At 60.2% G+C, this 20,328-nt stretch overlaps 7 protein-coding genes across 7 annotated transcripts; 4 read left to right on the forward strand and 3 right to left on the reverse strand.

Moving 5' to 3' along the window:
- Positions 1-2: 2 nt before the first annotated feature.
- SPRG_13343 (hypothetical protein) lies at positions 3-849 on the forward strand (the record flags this gene model as incomplete). The annotated part of the gene is made up of 4 exons (XM_012352323.1): positions 3-534; positions 582-638; positions 692-713; positions 761-849. Coding segments are annotated over 4 exons (654 nt in total), but the record flags the coding sequence as incomplete, so codon positions are not given.
- A 250-nt stretch (positions 850-1,099) lies between these two features.
- Positions 1,100-2,122, reverse strand: SPRG_13344 (hypothetical protein; the record flags this gene model as incomplete). The annotated part of the gene is made up of 1 exon (XM_012352324.1): positions 1,100-2,122. The coding sequence occupies one exon, from the start codon at positions 2,120-2,122 to the stop codon at positions 1,100-1,102; it is 1,023 nt and encodes a 340-aa protein (XP_012207714.1).
- A 1,250-nt stretch (positions 2,123-3,372) lies between these two features.
- On the forward strand, positions 3,373-11,561 carry SPRG_13345 (hypothetical protein). Its single transcript, XM_012352325.1, has 9 exons — positions 3,373-5,997; positions 6,072-6,417; positions 6,470-6,824; positions 6,877-7,594; positions 7,638-8,551; positions 8,605-9,091; positions 9,140-10,159; positions 10,209-10,850; positions 10,910-11,561. Exons 1-9 carry the CDS (start codon positions 3,484-3,486, stop codon positions 11,534-11,536), a joined length of 7,623 nt encoding a protein of 2,540 aa, XP_012207715.1. The 5' UTR covers positions 3,373-3,483; the 3' UTR covers positions 11,537-11,561.
- A 932-nt stretch (positions 11,562-12,493) lies between these two features.
- Positions 12,494-13,176, forward strand: SPRG_13346 (hypothetical protein; the record flags this gene model as incomplete). The annotated part of the gene is made up of 2 exons (XM_012352326.1): positions 12,494-12,859; positions 12,910-13,176. 2 exons carry the CDS (start codon positions 12,494-12,496, stop codon positions 13,174-13,176), a joined length of 633 nt encoding a protein of 210 aa, XP_012207716.1.
- Positions 13,177-13,624: 448 nt separating this feature from the next.
- Positions 13,625-15,771, reverse strand: SPRG_13347 (hypothetical protein). Its single transcript, XM_012352327.1, has one exon. The coding sequence runs from the start codon at positions 15,615-15,617 to the stop codon at positions 13,665-13,667; it is 1,953 nt and encodes a 650-aa protein (XP_012207717.1). The 5' UTR covers positions 15,618-15,771; the 3' UTR covers positions 13,625-13,664.
- Positions 15,772-16,934: 1,163 nt separating this feature from the next.
- Positions 16,935-18,136, reverse strand: SPRG_13348 (hypothetical protein; the record flags this gene model as incomplete). The annotated part of the gene is made up of 2 exons (XM_012352328.1): positions 16,987-18,136; positions 16,935-16,949 (listed from the first exon to the last, which is right to left on the reverse strand). Exons 1-2 carry the CDS (start codon positions 18,127-18,129, stop codon positions 16,935-16,937), a joined length of 1,158 nt encoding a protein of 385 aa, XP_012207718.1. The 5' UTR covers positions 18,130-18,136.
- Positions 18,137-19,241: 1,105 nt separating this feature from the next.
- SPRG_13349 (hypothetical protein) lies at positions 19,242-19,552 on the forward strand (the record flags this gene model as incomplete). The annotated part of the gene is made up of 2 exons (XM_012352329.1): positions 19,242-19,393; positions 19,441-19,552. The coding sequence occupies 2 exons, from the start codon at positions 19,242-19,244 to the stop codon at positions 19,550-19,552; spliced, it is 264 nt and encodes an 87-aa protein (XP_012207719.1).
- Between the last annotated feature and the right edge of the window lie 776 nt (positions 19,553-20,328).

Here is a 20,328-nt window from a genome sequence, read left to right on the forward strand (position 1 = left end):
CACCGCGCTGGTCGCAGCACCAGCCAACGTCGTCGGTCTTCATCTGGACGAGCGAGAAGGACGCTGCGCTGGACGACCAAGTGGCAAGCAGCATCCGTGAGAGCCTCGAGGCCACCGACGACGTGGACGACGAGCTCGTCCGCGAGATCTACGCGGCACGGTTCCCGCTCGGCGTCAACTGGAAGGCGATCGCCGTTGCCCTCGGCTGCACGCCCGTCGAGTGCGTCCGCCGGTACGCCGAGCTCAAGACAACAACCGCACACGCTTCGCAATATTCCACATTGGCGCACGTCCTGCACTCGCCACGCCTTGGCAATCTGAGCTCACCCGTGCTGCCGGGGAGCCCGCTCCTGTCGCCGCCGCCCTTCGCACTCCAGAGCCGCAACAGTCCGTTCAAGTGGACAGCGCCGCCAAAGCCTACGGCGCCAGTGTACGGCGACGTCGACGCCATCGACGAAGCGCTCGGCGCGATGGACTTGGACGACCTCCGCGCTGCGGTCGCCGACGCCGATGCCCATCCGTTCGATACATCGGGTAGCAACCATTGCATGCTCGGCACTTTGATGCGTCTTCTGTGGTAGCTTCCATCGACTTGTTGAGCCACTCGGCCCTCGCCGACGCGTTCTTGGACATTGCAGGTGACTCCAAACGACACCACGGCAGCGGTGCTCATGCGTGTTCTCTGCTGTAGGCTCCCGCCTCGACGCCCCAAGGTGCGCACGATCAACAAGGTTGTCATATCGACCTCATGATGGCGTAGCATGCTTCTCCAGAGCCGCCTCGCCAAGCACGGGACGCAATAACGTTATGGTGTAAGACCCATGCCTAGCATCTATCTATTCAAGACCCTTGAAATGTGCATCGCTTGCAAGCTTGGATGCCATCCTGCTCCTAAACAAAGCGCAATCGGTGCCGGGCGTGGGTCATGACAAAGCGTGTAAGTAGCAGTCTTGTGCGATGGTCTATGCTAGCATCCCGCTCACATTCCTGTCCGGTTGCTGTACACCACACTTTGTCCAGGCACCAGAAGGTCGAAGGCTCCATGTAAGAGCACGAGACAAGACGTCGAGAAGAGGCAGCAGTCTATGAAAATGGAGATTTACACCTTGGCGTCGAGCATGCGCACGTTCTCTTCGGCTTGGTTAGCGCGGGCCTTGGCCTGCTTGGCGGCCTCGGCGTCCTGGAACTTGCCGTAGCCGTACATCATACCACCGATCATGCCAAAGGTCACGTAGATGGCGGTCTGGGGCTTGAGTTCTTCGCCAAGGAGCAAGACGCCGATAAAGGTCGTGGGCAGCTTGTTGAGGCCGCCGACGGTCGCGTAGGTCGTCGCGGACGTGACGCTGACGCACCAGAAGGACGCGAGGTTGAGGCCGATGCCCATGACGCCGCTGAGGAAGAGGAGGAAGAGGAACGGCACGTTGCGCATGAGCGGGTTGGTCCAGACCGTGATCGCGTCGCCCGTGTACGCCATGGGAAAGAAGAGGAGCGGGATCGCGACAATGTTGTTGTAGAACGCCATGCCAAACTTGCTGAGCTTGAGGGTCGACCCGGACGTCGCGTAGCGCATGTACAGCACGTACGCAGCCGTCGAGAGGCAGTTCATGAGCATCCAAAAGTAGCCCATGAGCGTGCTCGCATTCGGCTTGCCGCCCACGTCGCTGTACGAGGTGAGGATCGCGCCCATGAGCATGACGGCGAGCGACCCGAGGACCATCGGGCCCACCTTCTCGCCAAAGAGGCGGTACTCGCCAAAGACGATGATCAAGTTGGTCACGTTCTTGAAGACCGTGACAATGTGGATCGGGAGGCCAGCCGTCGCGAGCGTGCCCGTGTAGAGCATGGCCACAAAGAAGGCCGTGACCGGCGCCCAGCGCTTCGCGGTCTCCATGCTAAAGTTCTCGTACTGGATGAGGCCGCGGGCCTTGGCAGCCTCCAGGACGAGGACGCCAATGACGGCTTGCGCGAGGATGACAAAGGACTTTTCGGCAAAGTTGTAGTACTTGGCGCCGACAATGTAGCGGTTCGCGAGCACCATCGCGTTGGACATGAGGCTGTACACCAAGCACGAGACGACGGCCATCGACGTCGTCGGCGTCTTCGCGGTCGCGTCCGAAGCCATGGCTGCAAATCCACAAGTGCATTTGCCCTGGCCGTGTATGCCATACAAATTTCGAGGTATGTCACTATTGCCAGGGAATCTAATCGAACCACCCATGACGAAATCGTGTGTCCACTTGTACAGCAGCTGGCCAATCGCTGGGTCGAAGCAGAGACATTATTGACGTCGCTCCGTAGCAAGGGATGTATTCCCTGGTTTGACATCGAGTCGAAAACAGCCAGCTTGACATGGCAATCTCCTCTGCTTTCTCAAGAGATTGCGTCGCAGATTGCATCGAGCTGCAGCCATGCACAGCAGAGACGACGATGACATGCGTCGGACGCGCCATGCTAACGTCATGATGGCAAGGTCTCTTGGTCTTCGTGACTCTGAGAAATGCTGATGTACAGCCAAGGACGATTGCATCTGTGCGGCCTCAAGAGCTTGTGTCTGTAGCACAGAAGACGATATTGCGTGGCATGGACCGATAGGTTGCAAACGACGTGGGCACAGATCGTTCGTGGCGGTTGCTTTTCGAGCGAGGAGCTATTGCAGTAATAGTGCTAAGCAGTAAGGACGATGTCGAGATGCGTGTGACACGAGCGGCGGCTTGAGCGTCGTGTCGTTAACACGAGGGATATGGCCGGATAACACCGTCCACTATCCGGAACCATGGCGTTACACATTGAGCGTCAAACGGCCAAGGAAGCGACGAAGGAGGATCCGAGGGAGCGGCCGAGGTCCGCATGGTTGACCTGCTGGATGGCGCGCCCGCGTGGGCTCGTGGCGCGAGGCAAAGCGAGGTGCATTTGTGTGGTATGGTGCATCCTATATGAAGCTGAGGCCATCTTCGCCCTCAGAGCGGTGGTGCATGGTGTTGCCAGTAGCCGCTCCGCCATACGAGGCATGCAGCTCTCAATGAGTCCGCTGGTGGGCTCGTGCTTGGGCTCGTGTGGTGTACCGGTACAGTAGCCCGCTGCGTGATGGCCGTCCAAGCGATGTGATGGGCAACGCAAGCCCCGGTGTTGGCAGCAGGCTGGTAGGATTGCTGGACCCAGACAGCGCGCCTTGGCGGCTACTAGACAGCGCGCCCACGAAGCAGCAGCATAGCATCACGCAGGCCAGCGCCCGCCCACGAGGCTGCGCCGTGTCACTTGTCTGCGGCCACGCGGCTTGCAACATCAGGTCAACTGTACGCCCATTGGCCAAAATGCTGTCGAATTGCCAGTTTTCGCCCAGTCAGCTGACTGAAGAACGAGGATGACCGAAGCGACGGCCTTCGCCCGGTTCCTCCCGGGGCTGCGCAGCGCGAACGCGACGACGCGGACCAAACGGCGCGAACGCTCTGCTTGTACCTCGAGTCCGAGGCGCGGGACCTGCCCATGGCCGAGTACGCGACGACTGTCTCGGCCATCAGCGGCCGCATCATCGAGATGATCCTCGGATCCGACCTCGCCGAGCGCACGGGGGGCATCGTGGCCATGGATAACCTCGTCGACCTCTTCATTGCTGACAACCAGGACTCGCGCATCTCGGAGTTTGCGCACGCGCTCATCAAGGTGTTTGAGAAGACGGCCAACACGGAGATCCCGACGCTCAAGGCCGGCGGGAAGGCGCTCGGCCACCTCGTCTCGTCCGGCGGCACGTCGCTCATCGAATTCATCGAGGAGTACCACATGAAGCCCGCGCTTGCGTGGCTTGAGAAGGAGAGCTTCCAGGTCCGGCGACAGGCTGCGGTCATCATCCTGCGCGAACTCGCGATCAACGCGCCGGCGATCCTCTTCCGGCACATTGACACGTTCTTTGACGTCATTTGGAACGCGTTCGGCGACAGCAAGCAGCCAACGCGCGAAGGCGCGGCCGATGCGCTCCAGGCCTGCTTTGCGCTCCTCCAGGCCCGCGACTCGAACCGCAAGACCATGTGGTACGTCCGCACGCTCGACGAGGTGCAGCGCGGCCTTCAGCGCGGGACGCCCGAGTCGATCCACGGCGCGCTCCTCATTTTGAACGAGCTCCTGCGCAACAGCGGCGACTTTATGTACCCGCACTACGTCCGCCAAGTGCGCGACGTGCTCAGCTTGCGGGACCACCGGTCGTCGACGGTCCGACGCGCGGTCATCAACCTCCTCCCGCGTCTCGCCAAGTTTAACGCATCGACGTTCCTCGAGATGTTTTACCGACCGAGCATGAGCTACCTCCTCGAGGTGGCGAGCATGAACAACCCACCGGCCGTCACGCGCGGTGACGCGCTCTTGTCGATCGGGAAGCTCTCGCTTGCGATTGGGTCGCCGCTCGGCCGGGACGAGCGGACGCTCGATATGATTACGCACTGCATCAAGCTCGGGCTCCTCAAGAAGAAGGATAAGAAGGACGGCGACACACAGCGCGAGGCGCTCAACTGCCTCCGCATGCTCGCCGACGCCATCGGCGCGGGCTTGAGCAAGATCAACTTGGAGGCGACGATTCAAAGCGTCTTTCAATGCGAGCTCGACAAAGGCATGATCGATACGCTCACAACGCTCATGAAGCGCCTGCCCAACCAGCGCATGCTCATCCAAAACTCGCTCTTCAAGCAGCTCATGAAACTCCTCGAGCTCAAGCCGTCCGAGTCGGCGCTCACATCGGCGTCGCCGTCGCGCCACCGCAGCAAGACGTACACCAATCTGACCACCTCTGGCGGCTCCAAGACCAGCGTTCTCAACCTCCTCTCGAGCGCAATCCAAACCGGCAAGCTCGACTACTCGCCGTCGTCGCCGGCGCTCGCCGTTGACGCGCCCAACATCATTGGCATGCAGATTCTGGCGCTCGAGACGCTCGCGACCTTTGATTTCGGCGGCAACCGCCACATCCCGATCGTCCAGCGCGTCCACTCGCATGTCGTTCGGTTCTTGGATCATGACATTGCCAGCGTGCGGAAGAGTGCCGCGATCACATGCTGCAAGCTCGTGTTGCCGGCCGGCGAAGAAGCGACGGCGCTCAAGAGCGACGTGGCCGGGCCCGTAAGCACGGTGCTGCAGAAGCTGCTCACCGTCGGGATCGCCGACACGGAGGCCGACATCCGCTCGAAAGTGCTGGCGTCGTTAGACCCGCGCTTCGACGCGCTTCTCGGGCAGCCCGAGAACCTCCGGTGCCTCTTCATCGCGCTCAACGACGAGGTTGTCGACATTCGACAAACCGCCATGACGATCCTCGGCCGCCTCACGCACCGGAACCCGTCGGCGGTCATGCCGTCGCTGCGGCAAACGCTGGTCCAGCTCCTCGCCGAGATCGAGTTTAGCGGCGACGCGCGAGTGAGAGACGAAGGGGCGTTGCTGCTAGGTCACTTTTTACGGTCGGCGACGACGCTCGCCCGGCCCTACGTGCTCCCGATCCTCAAGGTGCTCATGAAAAACTTGCGCCAAGAGGCCAGCACGGACGGCCGCATCCAGCTCAACAAGGCGGTCGTCGCGACACTCGGAGACCTCGCGGTCGTCGGCCAAGACGCGCTCATCCCGTACCTTCCGCAGCTGATTCCGGAGCTCGTCGACGAAATGCGAGAGATCAAGAGCAGCACCGCGAACGTCGGGAAAATGGTCGTCGTCGTGCGCACGCTGGGGCTCCTCATCGGCAGCACGGGCTACGTCACGCGGCCGTACCACGACTACCCGGACCTGCTCGAAGGACTTTCGGCCGCGCTCCAGAAGAGCGGCGACGCCAACGTGCTCTTGCGCATCGAAGCTGGCCGCACGCTCGGTATCATTGGCGCGTTGGATCCATACAGTTTCAAGCTCTTCCAGCTCGAGAAGCAAGGTCGCATGGGCTCGGGCTTGCTCGCGACCAAGCAAGTGGAGCAGCTCAAGGCCAACCAAGTGATCCCGGACGACCCGACGTGGGCAGGCTTGCTCCTCGGCGACGAAGTACGTTGTTGTTTTTTCCGATTTTTCCGTTTTTGTTTCGATTTTCTCGGATGTTTTTACAATGTTTCGAGTAGAATGGCGTCGAGCAGCTCGTGATCAAGCGGCTCGTGGCCGACCCGCTCTCATCGATCGTCAAGCACGAGATCAAGTGCGTGCCGGCCGAGGACTTGCTGCCGTCGCTCATGGTCGGCGAAGCGCAAAACTACTTTCCCGCCGTCGCGATCAACGCGCTCATTCGCATTTTGTCCGAGCCGCGCAACGCGAGCCATTACCAAGGCACGTTGTTGGCCATCATGTACATTTGCAAGAACCTCGGCAAGAAGATGGAGCCGCACCTGGACAAGATCATCCCCGCGTTCCTATACGCGCTCGAGCACGTCACCCCCGACTTGCGCGTCTTTGTATTCGACCAGCTCGCGAGTAGGATGCGTCCGCTATCGAGACAGCTCCTTGATACATTCATACTTTGTAGCGCTGGTGCGCCTCATGGAAGAGAAGGTCAAGCCGCACCTCGACAACGTGGCGATGGCGTGGATCATCCAGCAGTTTTGGGACTCGCATCTGCCGCAGGTGCTGGGATTGGTCAATGAAGTCATCAACTCGCTCGGCGAAGACTTTGGCGTGTACCTTCCGGACCTCGTGCCGGAGCTTCTTCGCGTCATTCGCACGGAGCGCGAGTCAGCCAATCGGCCGCAAACTCAGCTCGTCATGCGAACGCTGATTAGCCTCGGGCGGCTCCTTGATGGGTATCTGCACCTCGTCATCCCCGTGCTCGTCAAGCTCATCCAGAGCAGCGCCGACTTTCTGCCCCGCCGCCAAGCCTTGGGGTACATGGCCGATGCTCGATCCACTATGTATTATCACAATGGACGGGTTTAGGACGCTCGCGACGCTGATCAAGAAGCTCAACGTCTCGGTGTTTGCATCGAAAATCATCCACATGCTGGCGCGCGTCATTGCAAGCGGCCACCCAGAGCTCGTGTACCTCGCGATGGACTGCCTGTGTGCGATGGTTTACACGATGGGCGACGATTACGCGGTCTTCATTCCCGTCATCAACCAAGTGCTGCACCGACACCACACGCAAGGCGATGTGTTTGACAAGTACGACCTCCTCGTCTCCAAAGTGCTCAAGTACCAGCCGCTGCCCGCCGTCGCATGGGGCGCCGACACGCTCAAGCGCGAGCACGCGTCGTCGCTCAACACGGACTCGCTCGACGAGTTCAAGCCGCTCCCGATCAACCAAGTCAGTCTCTCGAAAGCGTGGGAGACGACGCAGAAAAGCACGAAGGACGACTGGCACGAGTGGATGCGCGCGATCTCGGTCGAGCTCCTGCGCGAGTCGCCGTCCTTGGCGCTCCGCGCGTGCAAGGAGCTCGCGTCCGTGTACCAGCCGCTGGCCCGCGAGCTCTTCAACGCATCGTTTGTGTCGCTGTGGCCAAACCTCAACACGCACACGCAGGACAACTTGATCCGCGCGCTCGAGACCGTGCTGCAAGCACCCAACCTCCCGTCCGAGATTCTCCAGACGCTGCTGAATCTGGCCGAGTTTATGGAGCACGACGACCAGCGATTGCCGATCGACATCATGCTACTGGTAGGCATCGCTCGCAGGCGTCGGCCTCACGTGTTGGGGGTAGGGGTCGCTGGCGGAAAAGTGTCATTCGTTCGCGAAAGCACTGCACTACAAGGAGCAAGAGTTCAACGCGACGCCGACGGCCGCCGGCATCGAGGCGCTCATCTCGATCAACAACAAGCTCAACCAGTTTGAAGCGGCGGTCGGGATCGTCACGTACGCGCAGATGCACTTGCCGCGCGTACCGGTCAAAGCGAGCTGGCACGAGAAGCTCCAGCGCTGGGACGACGCGCTCATGGCGCACGAATCTGTGTTGAGGACCCACCCCGACGACGTCGAGGCCATCTTTGGCAAGATGCGCTGCTTGTACGCGACGGGGCAGTGGCACGCGCTCAACGACCACATTGAAGCCATGTGGACGCACGTGTATGGCGACGGCGACAAGAGCAACGGCAACGACGACGACGGCGACAGCGGCATTGATGACGACGACAAGAAGCTCCTCGACGTCCCGCCGGCGCTCAAGAAGGAGCTGTGTAGCAACGCGGCGCGGGTCGCGTTCACGCTGCAGAATTGGGACATTGTTCCCAAGTACATCAACTCGGACATGGACGACACCGAGTCGCACCTCTTCCGCGCCGTGACGTGCATCCGATCCAACGAGTTGGACGAGGCGAAAATCGCGATCGACGAGTGCCGGCACACGATGGACCCGACGATTCGGTCGTTCATCAGCGAGAGTTATGCGCGCGCTTACATGCCTTGCGTCGTCAACCTCCAGAACCTCGCGGAACTCGAAGAGATCATTGCGCACCTGCAGCGCGGTGCGTCGCTGACCAAGCCGATGCTCGCCACCAGCAGTCGTCCGATGCGCGACAGCTTTTTGCAAAACCACTTGACGCGCGAGAGCTTTGTCGAAGGGCCGCCGCGCATGACGCCCCAAGCCCTCTTGCACGCGCAGCAAGACGATCTCTCACGGTACGTCATCGTCCGACGACATGGCGACCACTGAACGGATGCTGCTGCGATAGACTGCAGAAGATCTGGACGGCCCGCCTTTTAGGTGTCGACCGCGACATCAAGGTGTGGCAGCACGTCATGCTGGTGCGGTCGCTCATCTTGGAGCCGAAAGACGACGTGGACGTGTGGCTCAAGTATGCGCGCCTCTGCCGCAAGTCGGGGCACCTCAACTTGGCGGCGTCGGCGCTCGCCAGCGTCGGCGCGAGCGTCTTCATGGAGTCGATCGCGACCGATGCGAGCGTTCCGATCGTCAATGTGCACATGCTGGAGCAAGAAACGCACAACCCGGTCGTCGCCTTTGCGTACCTCAAGCATCTCTGGGCCGAGAGCAAGGAGGAGCTCGCGCTCAAGCAGCTCCATGACCTGATTCACGCGATCGAGACCTTTGACGAGCACGACGAGCTCGTCAACTTGCGCGTCCAGGCGTACACGCAGCTCGGCAAGTGGCAAGTCGCGCTCACCGAGCCCAAGAAGCACAGCGACTTGATGTTTGACCAGGTATTATCCTCCTTTTGTACACGCACCGAACGTGCAGAGCATTGGTAGGTGCTCGGGTGCCTCAACACGGCGACGCGCTTGGATCCGACCAACGGCAAGGCGTGGCACGAATGGGCGCTCATGAACTTTCGAGCGACCGAGTCGGCGCGCGACGACCCGATCGCGTTGGAGAAATACGCGGCCAGTGCGATCCACGGCTTTTTCCGGTCGATTTCGTTTGGCCACCGGCGCTACGACGTGACCAAGGACGTGCTGCGTCTTCTGACGCTGTGGTTCAACCACGGCGGCCGTCCGGACGTCCACGCGGCCATGACGCAAGGTCTGGCCGACGTCTCGATCGACACGTGGCTCGAGTTTATCCCGCAGCTGATTGCGCGGCTGCACTCGCCGACGCCCAACATGAACACGCTCCTCCACCAGCTGCTCACGCGCATCGGCCAGCACCACCCGCAGGCGCTCATTTACCCGATGACCGTCGCGTCGACTAGCATTGGCACCAAGCGCAAGCTGGCCGCGGAAGGGATTTTGGCCGCCGTGCGCCGCCACTCGCCGCAGCTTGTGCAGGAAGCCGAGCTTGTCTCGCGCGAACTCATTCGTGTCGCGATTCTCTGGAACGAGCTCTGGCACGGCGCGCTGGAGGAAGCCTCCCGCCTGTACTTTGCGCTCCGGGACACGAAAGCGATGCTCTCGGAGCTTGCGCCGTTGCACAAGCTCCTCGATGCGATCGGAAAAGTCGAAGAGCCGACGCTCCGCGAAGTCGCGTTCTACCAAGCGTTTGCGCGCGATCTGCAGCAAGCGAAAGCGTGGACCGACCGGTACGAGGCCACGGGCAACGTCGACGACCTCAGCCAAGCGTGGGACCTCTACTTCAACGTGTTTAATCGCATCAAGAAGCAGATGGCCAACCTGAGCATCCTTGAGCTCGCGAACGTCGGTCCCAAGCTCCTGAGTGTCTCGAGTCTCTCGCTCGCGATCCCTGGTACGTACAAGGCGGGCGTGCCCATCACGCGCATCCAGTCGTTTGGCCCGCAGCTCACGGTGCTCACGTCCAAGCAGCGTCCGCGCAAGGTGCGTGACCTCTCTCCATGGTTGCTAATACATTGTGTGTTTTGGACAGGTTGTCATGCACGGCAGCGACGGCAAGCCGTACACGTTCCTCCTCAAGGGCCACGAAGATCTGCGCCAGGACGAGCGCGTCATGCAGCTCTTCGGCCTCATCAACACGCTTTTGGCCAACGACTCGGACACGCGGAAACGCAACCTGGCGATCCAGCGCTTCTCGGTGCTGCCGCTCTCGCACTCGTCGGGTCTCATCGGGTGGGTCGAGAACACGGACACGCTGCACATGCTCATCCGCGACTACCGCGAGGCGCGCAAGATTCAGCTCAACGTCGAGTACCGGCTCATGGTGCAGATGGCGCCCGACTACGAGAAGCTCCCGATCGCCAACAAGGTCGAAGTCTTCCAGCACGCGATGGGCGAAACCACGGGCCAGGACCTCTACAAGGTCCTCTGGCTCAAGAGTCAAAACTCGGAAGTCTGGCTCGACCGCCGCCGCAACTACACGCGGTCGCTGGCCGTCATGTCGATGGCGGGCTACATCCTCGGCCTCGGCGATCGGCACCCGGGCAACCTCATGCTGCACCGCGTCTCGGGCAAGATTGTGCACATTGACTTTGGCGACTGCTTTGAAGTGGCGATCGAGCGCGAGAAATATCCGGAAAAAGTGCCCTTCCGACTCACGCGCATGTTGTCGCAGGTGCGGCGGCTTTCTTGCTGTGTCTGGCGTAGAATATGCTCCGAAACGTGTATCTGTAGGCGATGGAGGTGAGTGGGCTCGAAGGCACGTTCCGGTACACGTGCGAAGCGTCGATGCGCGTGCTGCGGGAGAACCGAGACAGTCTCATGGCGATCCTCGAGGCGTTCGTGCACGACCCGCTGATCACGTGGCGCCTCCTTGCGCCGCACGCCGCGCCGTCGCACGCGTACGAGACGGAGGAGGACAAGGCGTCGGGCCCCAAGCTCCTGCCCGACGTCGACGAGAGTGACAAGGGAAAGCACCGGCGGTCGTCGACCGACTCGATGCTCGAGTTCATTGAGAAACCCAACGAGACGACCAACTTGTCGCTCAAGATGGCGGCGATGGGCCGAAGCGTGTATGCCACCACCAACGAGGCAGGCAATCCGACATCAACGAACGGAGAGAATGCCAACAACGACGGCGAGCTGGACGAAGGCGGCGCGCTCGCCCCCGAGCAGCTCAACGCCAAAGCCGTCAAGGTCATTGATCGCGTGAAAAAGAAGCTGCGCGGCCGCGACTTTGAGAACCTCGAGCCCGGCCAGAAGCAGCTCAGCGTCGAGTCGCAGGTCGACCGGCTCATTGAGCAAGCCACGTCGCCCGAAAACCTCTGTCAACTGTACTACGGCTGGTGCCCATTTTGGTAGAGTATGCAAATCGAGTGTTTGCCAGCACTTGGTGCTCTCAATCCATCCAACGTCCGCGTTGAAATCAAATGGGCAACAGCAGCTCTAGCCTTTGCAGACGTCGCACGACGCTTGAATGCGTGGGAGGGGGCGCCAGCACTTGGTCGTTGGGAGTGCGGAGAGGACGATCCCGTGGAGCCATCATCGTGGTGGAACCCACTCACCGAGAGATACGTCTTGTTTGGTGCTCTTGTGCACAGAAGAGTTATGCCTGCGACAACGCGATCTCTGCCGAGCAATTTGCACGGCTGCATTGGCTACCAGTCGCGGATAAGGCTCGTTCCCATGCTAGGAAGACGGCGCTTGCAGCGATGGCTGTGTCTCTCGTGACACAAGCTCCTCAGTACACCAAGGGAAGAAAATCTTGCTCGGTACCGACGACGATGGGCCGACGCAAGCATCTCCATGGGGCCACAGGACCGGCATCTACCTCGCGTGGGCACTCTATAAATGCAGTACCTTGGTACTGCACAGAACCACATCCGAATACCATGGTGACGTGGCACGACGAGACGACCTCGTGCGTCGTCTTTTCCAGCATCCGGATACCATTTGGGATCAAATTCCGGATTTTTGAACTCACCAAATCAAGTCATGGCCGGAGCTCCTCAACCTGCGGGAAGCGCTGCACCAAGAGAGGCCCGCGACGAATCAACTCTGCAGGTCTCTGCCCGCGCTGCGCATTTCTAGCGCACACGGCTGCGGCCGCCGCCGCTACCAACGCACCGCCAACGCCAGAAGCCGTCGACCCGCGGCCGGCGCTCGAGCGACGCGCGTGCATCGGCGTCTTCCCTACAATCCCAGCCAACGCATTATCGAGCGGTTCAACGTGATCGGAAACGGGCTGCACCGCAAGAGCTGCCGGGGCTGCTGGACGCCGGTGTCATAGCGCTGTGGTGCGAGTGGTGCCAGCGCAAGATGCACAACGCAGGCCGCGAGCTCGAGCGCATTGGCGTTCTCAGCATGGCCGAGCAGCTAACGATCTCCAACTCGTCTGCCGTGTGGGACATTCGACTCCTCATGGCGGCGGTCGCTGCCAACCCCGAGGACCAGGACGCTCTATCGGGGTTGAACATGCTCGCTCGTTTGGCTCTCGCTGGCGGGTTTGCCCTGGACAGCGGCCGCGTCGTCGAGCGCAATATTGTCTTTTACGTTTGCCCAGGCATCGGTCATGACGACGCCGGACTCACCGACGCACGACAGCTCTGCGAGCTCGCCAGCGAGACGGTCGTCGTGGCAGAGAATGGGCGACTGCGTGGGGCTGCGTGCGCGCACTGGCAGCTCGTGGCCAAGGGCCACTGCTCTGCAAGGTGTGTCGTCCTGCGCTCGTCAAGCTGCAGAAGAAGGTTGCGACGCGCAACGAGATGCACGAGCAGGTGACGCATCCGTCGAGCAAAACCGCGTACCAGCACCTCTCACGCGACCAGCTGCAAGAGCGACTGCGTCAGGCCGTGGCCAAACTCAAACAGCAGGAGCGTCAACAAGGAGTCGCTGCCAGTGGTAAGAGGCACCCGGCGGTCGATTCCGCGTCGCCTCCAACGACGACAAAGAAGCTCCACACGGTACCCATATCAAACCCCGCCATGACTCGATGGGTCTAAGATTGCTCTAGTAATTTATCTTGTTCGTGCATTCCCAACGACTAGCAATGGATTGGTCGCATGCATTCTGGCATTTGTCGTAGACTAGAAAATGCATCGTCAGGTTGCCACGTCACAACGGGCAGCTCAGCAGAGTGCATTGTTTCAACGTACGACGGACGAGATCGCCGACAGCGAGCGCTGGTTCCAGCAAGATTTCCGCGTGGGCTCCGAGTTTCATGGTGTGGCTGCCACAGCATATCTGCGTTCGGTAATTCCCAGCGCAAGGCTTGGTTGCGCGGCTGAGTAGCTGCCTAACCGCTTGGTGCGATGCATCCAGCGACGCTCGCAAATCGCAATGACCTTGTACATCGCTGGCCGAGCACGGTGTGTTCGGAGCTGCTCCGCCTTCCGCTCCACGACTTTTGAAACCTTCTACCTGTCGGAGCATATGGTGCTGCGACGTCATCTCTCGTCCGCATCCACACCAATTGATTTCCAAGTCACATCTATTCGATCAGCGGCAGTGCCATCGCTATCGCGGCGTCGCTCTCTGTTCCTGCTGCGGACGGTAGATGAAACACCCGCCACGTCTTGACGTCAAAGACCCAGAGCCGCCCGCGGAACCGCAGCGAGAGGAGCCCGGTAAAGACGGCGGAGGCGCGGTCCATGTACAGCACACCGTGTCGCTGCCAGTGCGCATGGGCAAAGAGGAAGATCGCACCGGATGATAAAAAGTGCGAGTGGACTCTGCTCAATCTGGACTGCCGGAGCCAGATGCGTGCGACCAGAAAGCACATCAGATGTGATACGACGACGACCGCAATCAAAAGAAGGAGGCGAGAGCGATGGCCGATCGCAATGTCTCCGGCGACGCACACGACCTGCCAGTCGACTTGGGCGAGGACGCAGGCTGGCTCGGGTTGGCGCAGCGTGTGTGTGTTGGGCGACGTAAAGCTCAGCGCAGCTGCGATAGTCCACACGAGGAGGTTGTTGAGAAGCGTAAAATGCCGCGTCAACTCGCGCGTGAGCGGAAGGCCCATGTCGACAACGATCGCACCGAGCCACGTGACCTCGCTGGCGGCGAGGATCGTCGTGTACCACGGCGGCGTGTCCGAGACAAACACAGCAAACGGCCCGAGGGACGTGAGTCGGAGCGTCGCGGTCGAGAGAATCGAGATGGCCGTGAGACTGCGAAGGAGGAGGAGCGGTCGACCGATCCAGACGACGCTGCCGACGCTGTGCAGCGACAGCATGTTGCGACCTTCGACGCGGCCGCGGCTAATGGCAATGTACATCCACGTACACCCCGCGAGGCTAATGTCGACCAAGGTGACGTAATCGTTGGCGGCTTGGGCGTACGTTGCGAAGTTGGTCGGGAACTCGTTTGTTGCGATGGAGCTGATCGCATAGACGATGCGACCCGAGAGAAGCGTCATCGAACCGTGGTCGCCCGTGAACCGAACGACTTCCCGCTTGCCGAGGAGCCAGTCGTACATGTAGAGCCACGCATAGTAGTGGTAGATAGGATCCCTTGCGTCAAAGAGGTCGTACGTGTAAAGTGCCATTGGCGTTGTCGGGGTCGTCGCGCCAAACTGAAATAGTTGGATGTGAAGCGTCGTGATATCTGCGATAACCGCTTCGAGCCCTTCGCTGGTGCTTGGAGCACTCGTTGCGAGCGACCAGAACGAGAAAGCTGCTGTCGTCGCTTGCACACATGCCGTCACCACTTGCGGGTCTACCTCGCATACTTTGGTCCAGTTGATTTCGCGAGGAAGAAGCGCCGACGCCACGAGCACATGGGTGGCCGAGGGTTCGAGCATGCTAGAGACGCTCGTTTTGTGGCATTGGCTGTGCGAGACAAACATCTCTGCCAAGCCCAAGTCGATGCGTGCGCCCGAGTTGCGAATCGCACTCGGACACAAGGGCGAGCCACCAAGGGCGTAGAAGTCGGCGGCCAGCCACGACGGTGGCACGGGCGACGCCATATACCCAGGTACAGCATCAAAGGCAGCTTGTAGCTCCGTCGATGCGACACGGGCCGTTGCGATGAAGAGAAATGTCGATCGAAGCAGCGCCTGCACGGACGCTGGCATCGCCACGTACTGCAAGTCCATGGACCCGAACGGACCCAGCGCGCTGCGCACCAGAGCCAACCCTTCGTCCAGCGGCGCTGTGAGCGTTCCGTTGAGAAAGAGCATGGCCTCGAGCGACGAGACGTTCTGATAGGCATACGCAGCAGAGCCTCGGACAAGCGATGTACCCGGGAGTGCATACGTTTGGTTGTAAAGTACCATCGTCAGGTCGCCCCCAAAGCCCCAGTACATCTTGAACGACGTTTGCAGCGGAAAGCGAAAGCTGCCGTTGGTCGCTTGGATCGTAAAGGGATACACGCTGCCAAAGGCGCTCGTGATAGTGTACGTCTGGAGCAGTCCAATGTGCTTGTAGTTTTGCCACTGCATCTCGAACGACGAGATGTCATGGACGCGCCAGTAAGCCACTTCGTCAGCGATGTCCAAGGTCGCCCGATCGTTTGAGGTTGTTGAAGCAAGCCAGTGGCGTCCAGCGTTGGTCTCGTTCAATGCAGCGCCAATTGCGAGGTCGAATGCGGCCCCCAGCAGGCACGCCAGCCATTTGACGGGACATTGCGAAGGACCGTCTCGAGGTAGACGGCGCCGTTGGTGGTCATGGAGGCGGCGCACCGTTGCTGGCGGCGTCGTGTATTGGCGAGTTCCCATTGCATGTTTAAATCGACGTAGCAGTAGGCCGTCGCCAGCCACGGCGCATGACAGCCGTCCGTATGGCGTAGACCGGAAACCGCCGGCTCGAGCGACTTGGAAAGTGCAATCTGAAGCATGGCGCCGTAATTGTACGGTACCACAAGATGCGATGCGGTGTCGTTGAAGCTGCCGTAGAGGTTGGCACTGGGTGATGTCAGCGTCGTCGGCACAGCACCGAGCAATGACGATTGAACCAATAGCACCACAAGAAAGAGTGCGCGCCCGTCATGTTGAAGTCAGACCACACGAGGTCGTTGCCAAGCAAGGTTCGCGAGACGCCAATATACGAGACGCTCGCAGAGATCGAGAGCACCATGTACGTTGCACCCGCAAGAGCCATGACGTGGCGCAACCACGGTGTCTTACCTTTGGGGAGGGCTGTGCCGGGCGCGAGCGATGGGCTCCAACGTCGCGACGGTTCAAGCGTACCAAGGAGGACGTTGAACGTGAGCACTTGCTTCTGCAAGTCGATGCGAACGATTCCTGCCATGACCGACGTCACCGCGTCGTCGGTCAGCGTCTTGCACTCGCGCGCAGAGGGTTGCAAAGGTATGATTGCATCGACAACGCCTGGCACAGATGCACTGCGATGCAGCGTGCGTACGTTACGGCGGCGCGCGACCAAGCACAGAGCACAGACGACCCCGCCTTGGATAAGAACGAGCGTCCACAGTCGAGTCGCTGACCCAGTGTATATCACTCCACTCTCACATTGGATGCCGCGGTTCACATCTCGAAGCGTGCATGAACGCGCGAGGCTGCTCTGCATCTCGACCGGATTCGAAACGTCCAGGACGACAAAGACGAACCAGACAAGAAGACTTCCAAGCGGCCCTGCCAGCAGCGCGTCCGACGCCAGCGGCACCAGCACTGCATCGCACAAGACGTACATCACCCATGTCGCCTCGCTCGTCACGACCAGCGTCTCGAGCAGCGACCGCGGCCTCGCCACAAAGCGTGTGTAGCCGTCTCGCGTCTCGAGACGCAGGTTCGCCGAGCTCAACACCAAGAGCGCTGTACCTCCGCGCAGAAACGACACGGACCGACCGACCCAGACCGCGCCGACGAGCCGATGAAAGTGCCAGAGGGTGGCACCGTCGAGATGGCGCCAGTGCACGAGGCCGTAGCCAAAACAAAGCAGCGCCACGGCCACAAACACGGCGCTCGAGTAGTAGATCGAGTACAAGATGAGGCTCGTCGCCGTCGAGAGCGATGACTGCGCGCTGCTCATCGCATACGGCGCGTACACGGACGAGATGAGCGGGAAGATGCCGGCGTCGCCCTCGAACGAGACGGCCTCGCGCGATCCAATGACCCAGTCGGCGACATAGCCGTAGCCAAAAAAGACGTGTGCCGACGCAGGGTTCACGAGCGCTTCGGTGAGGATGGTCCACTGACTGCCGCTGGTCGCAAATTGAAAGAGGCTCAGGTCGAGCGTCAGTAGAGACTGGTGGGCAGCTCGTAGCAGCGCCGTGTCCATCGGCAAGAATTTGCTCAGAAGCGAAATGCCCGAGGACAGCACAGCAGTGCAGTCGAACGCTGACGTCTGGAGCGCGCAGATCGCCGATACATTCCAAGCCGGAGCTACTGCCAGTGTCATGGCCAAGGCAAACAAAAGGGTCGGAGCTGATAATTCGAGCTCGGCAGGGACTTGGCGGTCGCAGTTGTCGTAAAAGCTAAACATGGTCTGCACATACGTTTGCGGCGCACCATACAAACAGAGGAGGTTGCCGCCGTAGTAGAGCATTCCAGGACCTTGCCACGTCGGCGGCGTCGGGTTGACCGTGAGCGTCGGTAGCTGGAGGAACGTCTTCCAGTGGTGCGAATCTGCCAGTTGCTCAAAGAGATACTTTTGGAATGCAGTGTGGGCAGCCGAGACCACCGATGGTATTTCAATGTAGAGAGCGTCAATCGAGAGGAACGGGCCAATCTCATAGTAGACGAGACCCGTTTGGTTGATGTAGTCGGTGCCAAAGTTGTTGAGTCCTAGGAGGCCCGCAAAGTCGCTCGTACTCGAGAGCACGCAGGGAGGCGCTGATCGAAAGTCGTTGGTCGTGTTGACGATCAAGCTCTGGTTGCACAGCTGCATGCAATAGACGTCGTTGAAGAAGAACCAGTTGAGATTGATGGACGTCCATGTCGCCATGCGATACGGAATGTTCTTGACGAGGATGCTGGGCGATGCCGATGGCATTTCGGAGCGAGATCGTTTCCTGGATGCCAGCGTCGTACGAGTTTTGCCACTGCAGTGTAAACGACGTCAGACCATGTCGGCGCCAATAGGCGACTTCGTTCTCATTGCTTGTGCTATTGCGCGCGGTCGCCGTTGTCGCGAGCCACTGCCGCCCATACGCGGTCTCTTCCAAACCGAGCTGGAGACCCATTGTAAAGATATTGCCTGGACCACCATAGTCGCTCAGAAAAGCGGCGTAGTCGATGTTGCGCAAGACGGACTCCAAGTAGACGGCAGCGTTTCTTGCGTAGCGCTGGCCGCACCGAGTTTGCCGTTTGGACGTATGTGCAATCTCCAACACTTGTGCAAAGTCCACCCAGCAATATTGCGAGCAAATCCAGAGACTGCCGCTCGCATCCAAGTGGCGAAGCTCGAGGACCGCGACGTCGATCGATGTATAGCTGCCGAGCAAGAGCGATCGCGCGTAGGTCGCGGGTACCTTGACGGTGCCGGACGCTGAATCATACAAAGCGGGCATGATGGCGGTGGGTCCGAGGAGGTTCTGTGTCGTTTCATTGTGGGCTTGAAGTGCGAGGTTGGTCAGGTCGATCAAGAAGGCTTGGTAGCCGCTGACATTGTACTGTGGCCACAACAGGTCATTCGCCAGGATGGGCGTTAACAGCACAAGGTAATAGAGACCAGAGGCGAGCGAGAGGAGGACTGAGACTACACCAGCGCATAGGCGCACGCGCCCCGTACGGCGAGTTGACAGAGTCGGTCCGTCAAGAGCACTCGTCGGTACGACGCGGAGCATCGTAGAACGGTCGCTTGGACTCGTTGACCGTTTCGACTCAGGCACGAGATTGTACTGTGGTGTACTGGGATACATCATCATTACCAGTTAGTCTTCCCTTGAACGAATCTACTATCTCTGGGCAGTAGAGCCACGGTACGGTATCACCACGAACTGGCACAGAAAAGGCTCAGGAGAAGTGAGGAGAAGTCGCCGATTTCAAAGCAACTCTAGTCATGCCCGTCTTCCTCGATGGCGTCAACTTCAGCAAACTTCATCCGGATCCGGATAAACGACATTACCAACCATCTCTCTGCCAGACTTGCATCTTCCGTGCGCCATGAACCCGCTACTCTTCCTGTACCTTAACCTCGTCCGCGGCCCGCAGATCGCCGCGGAGCGCCAGCGCAAGGAGGCCGAAGCAGCACAAGCAGCCAACCCGGCGCCGGCGCCAGTCGAGGCCAAGGAGGTTGTCATGGCGTCGTGCAAGAAGTGCGACAAGCAGGTCGACGAGACCGAACTCCGCGCCAACTTGACAGCCTCTGCGTCGCGTGCGCAAGTGACCCGATGTCGATGCTCTCGCCCGTCTTCATCTTCCAGATCCTCCTCATCCTCTTCGCGCTCGCTGTCTTCATCTACCGCAGCCTCTAAGCCTGCGTCGATGCTATGTGTCGTCGTTTGTACTACTAGCTCTCTACTATCGAATCCTGCAATAATCACATACTTTAGCCTCAGGACCTCGCTTTCTCTGGACTCTGTAGCACAAGCACACTGGTGGGAAGCTGGCTTCAGTAGCACTCGTTGTTGATCGAAGGACAGGGCAGCGCGGTGCATCCCACACCAGCAACGTTGCTGCGCGCGTGACGACCCCAGCTGCGTTCGTTCCAAACAAGGGACCTTGGTTCCAAGAGGCAAACACACCAATGCGAACAGGCGCCGGGGAAACACGTGTCACCGCAGAAGCGCCATCCAGTGCGATCGATGGACATGCCAGTCGCTGTTTAGCACGCTCCTCCACCACCATTCCGCTGCGTTCATGCTGCTGGCTTCGCTGAGAGCGACCTTGCTTGCCGCGTCGCTGCGTGGAGAGGACGCAGTTACCACGTCACGGCAGGCGTGCGACGCTCTCCTCGCGTGTGTGCTACTGCGCACCAATGTGACGACACGCTGTGACACAAGCCCGCCGTGTCGCCGCCTTGTTGGAGGCACACACACCACATCGTGCGTCGAGCGCAGCGCCCGTGGCGAGTGCCCACCTGAGTTTACCGACTGCATGGATCATCCAACAACAACGTCGCCGGCATCGGTCGTTTTTCTCTACTACGGGCTCTGTACTGCGTCGGTGCTCCTCGTGCTTATCGTGATCGTGTGGTTCAAGCTGCGCACCGCGCGGGAGCGCGCCGCCGCCGTGGCCGCGCGCAAGCCGT

The sequence above is a fragment of the Saprolegnia parasitica genome, assembly GCF_000151545.1.
Source record: "Saprolegnia parasitica CBS 223.65 unplaced genomic scaffold supercont2.97, whole genome shotgun sequence".
NCBI classification, from domain to species: domain Eukaryota; phylum Oomycota; class Saprolegniomycetes; order Saprolegniales; family Saprolegniaceae; genus Saprolegnia; species Saprolegnia parasitica.

Coding starts and splice junctions, on each gene's coding strand:
- SPRG_13345 (XM_012352325.1), top strand. CDS start 3,484: ATGGCCGAGTACGCGACGACTGTCTCGGCCATCAGCGGCCGCATCATC. Junction 6,825..6,876: donor CCCCGCCGCCAAGCCTTGGG/GTACATGGCCGA, acceptor GGACGGGTTTAG/GACGCTCGCGACGCTGATCA. Junction 8,552..8,604: donor CAGCAAGACGATCTCTCACG/GTACGTCATCGT, acceptor CTGCTGCGATAG/ACTGCAGAAGATCTGGACGG.
- SPRG_13347 (XM_012352327.1), bottom strand. CDS start 15,617: ATGCAGTGGCAAAACTACAAGCACATTGGACTGCTCCAGACGTACACT.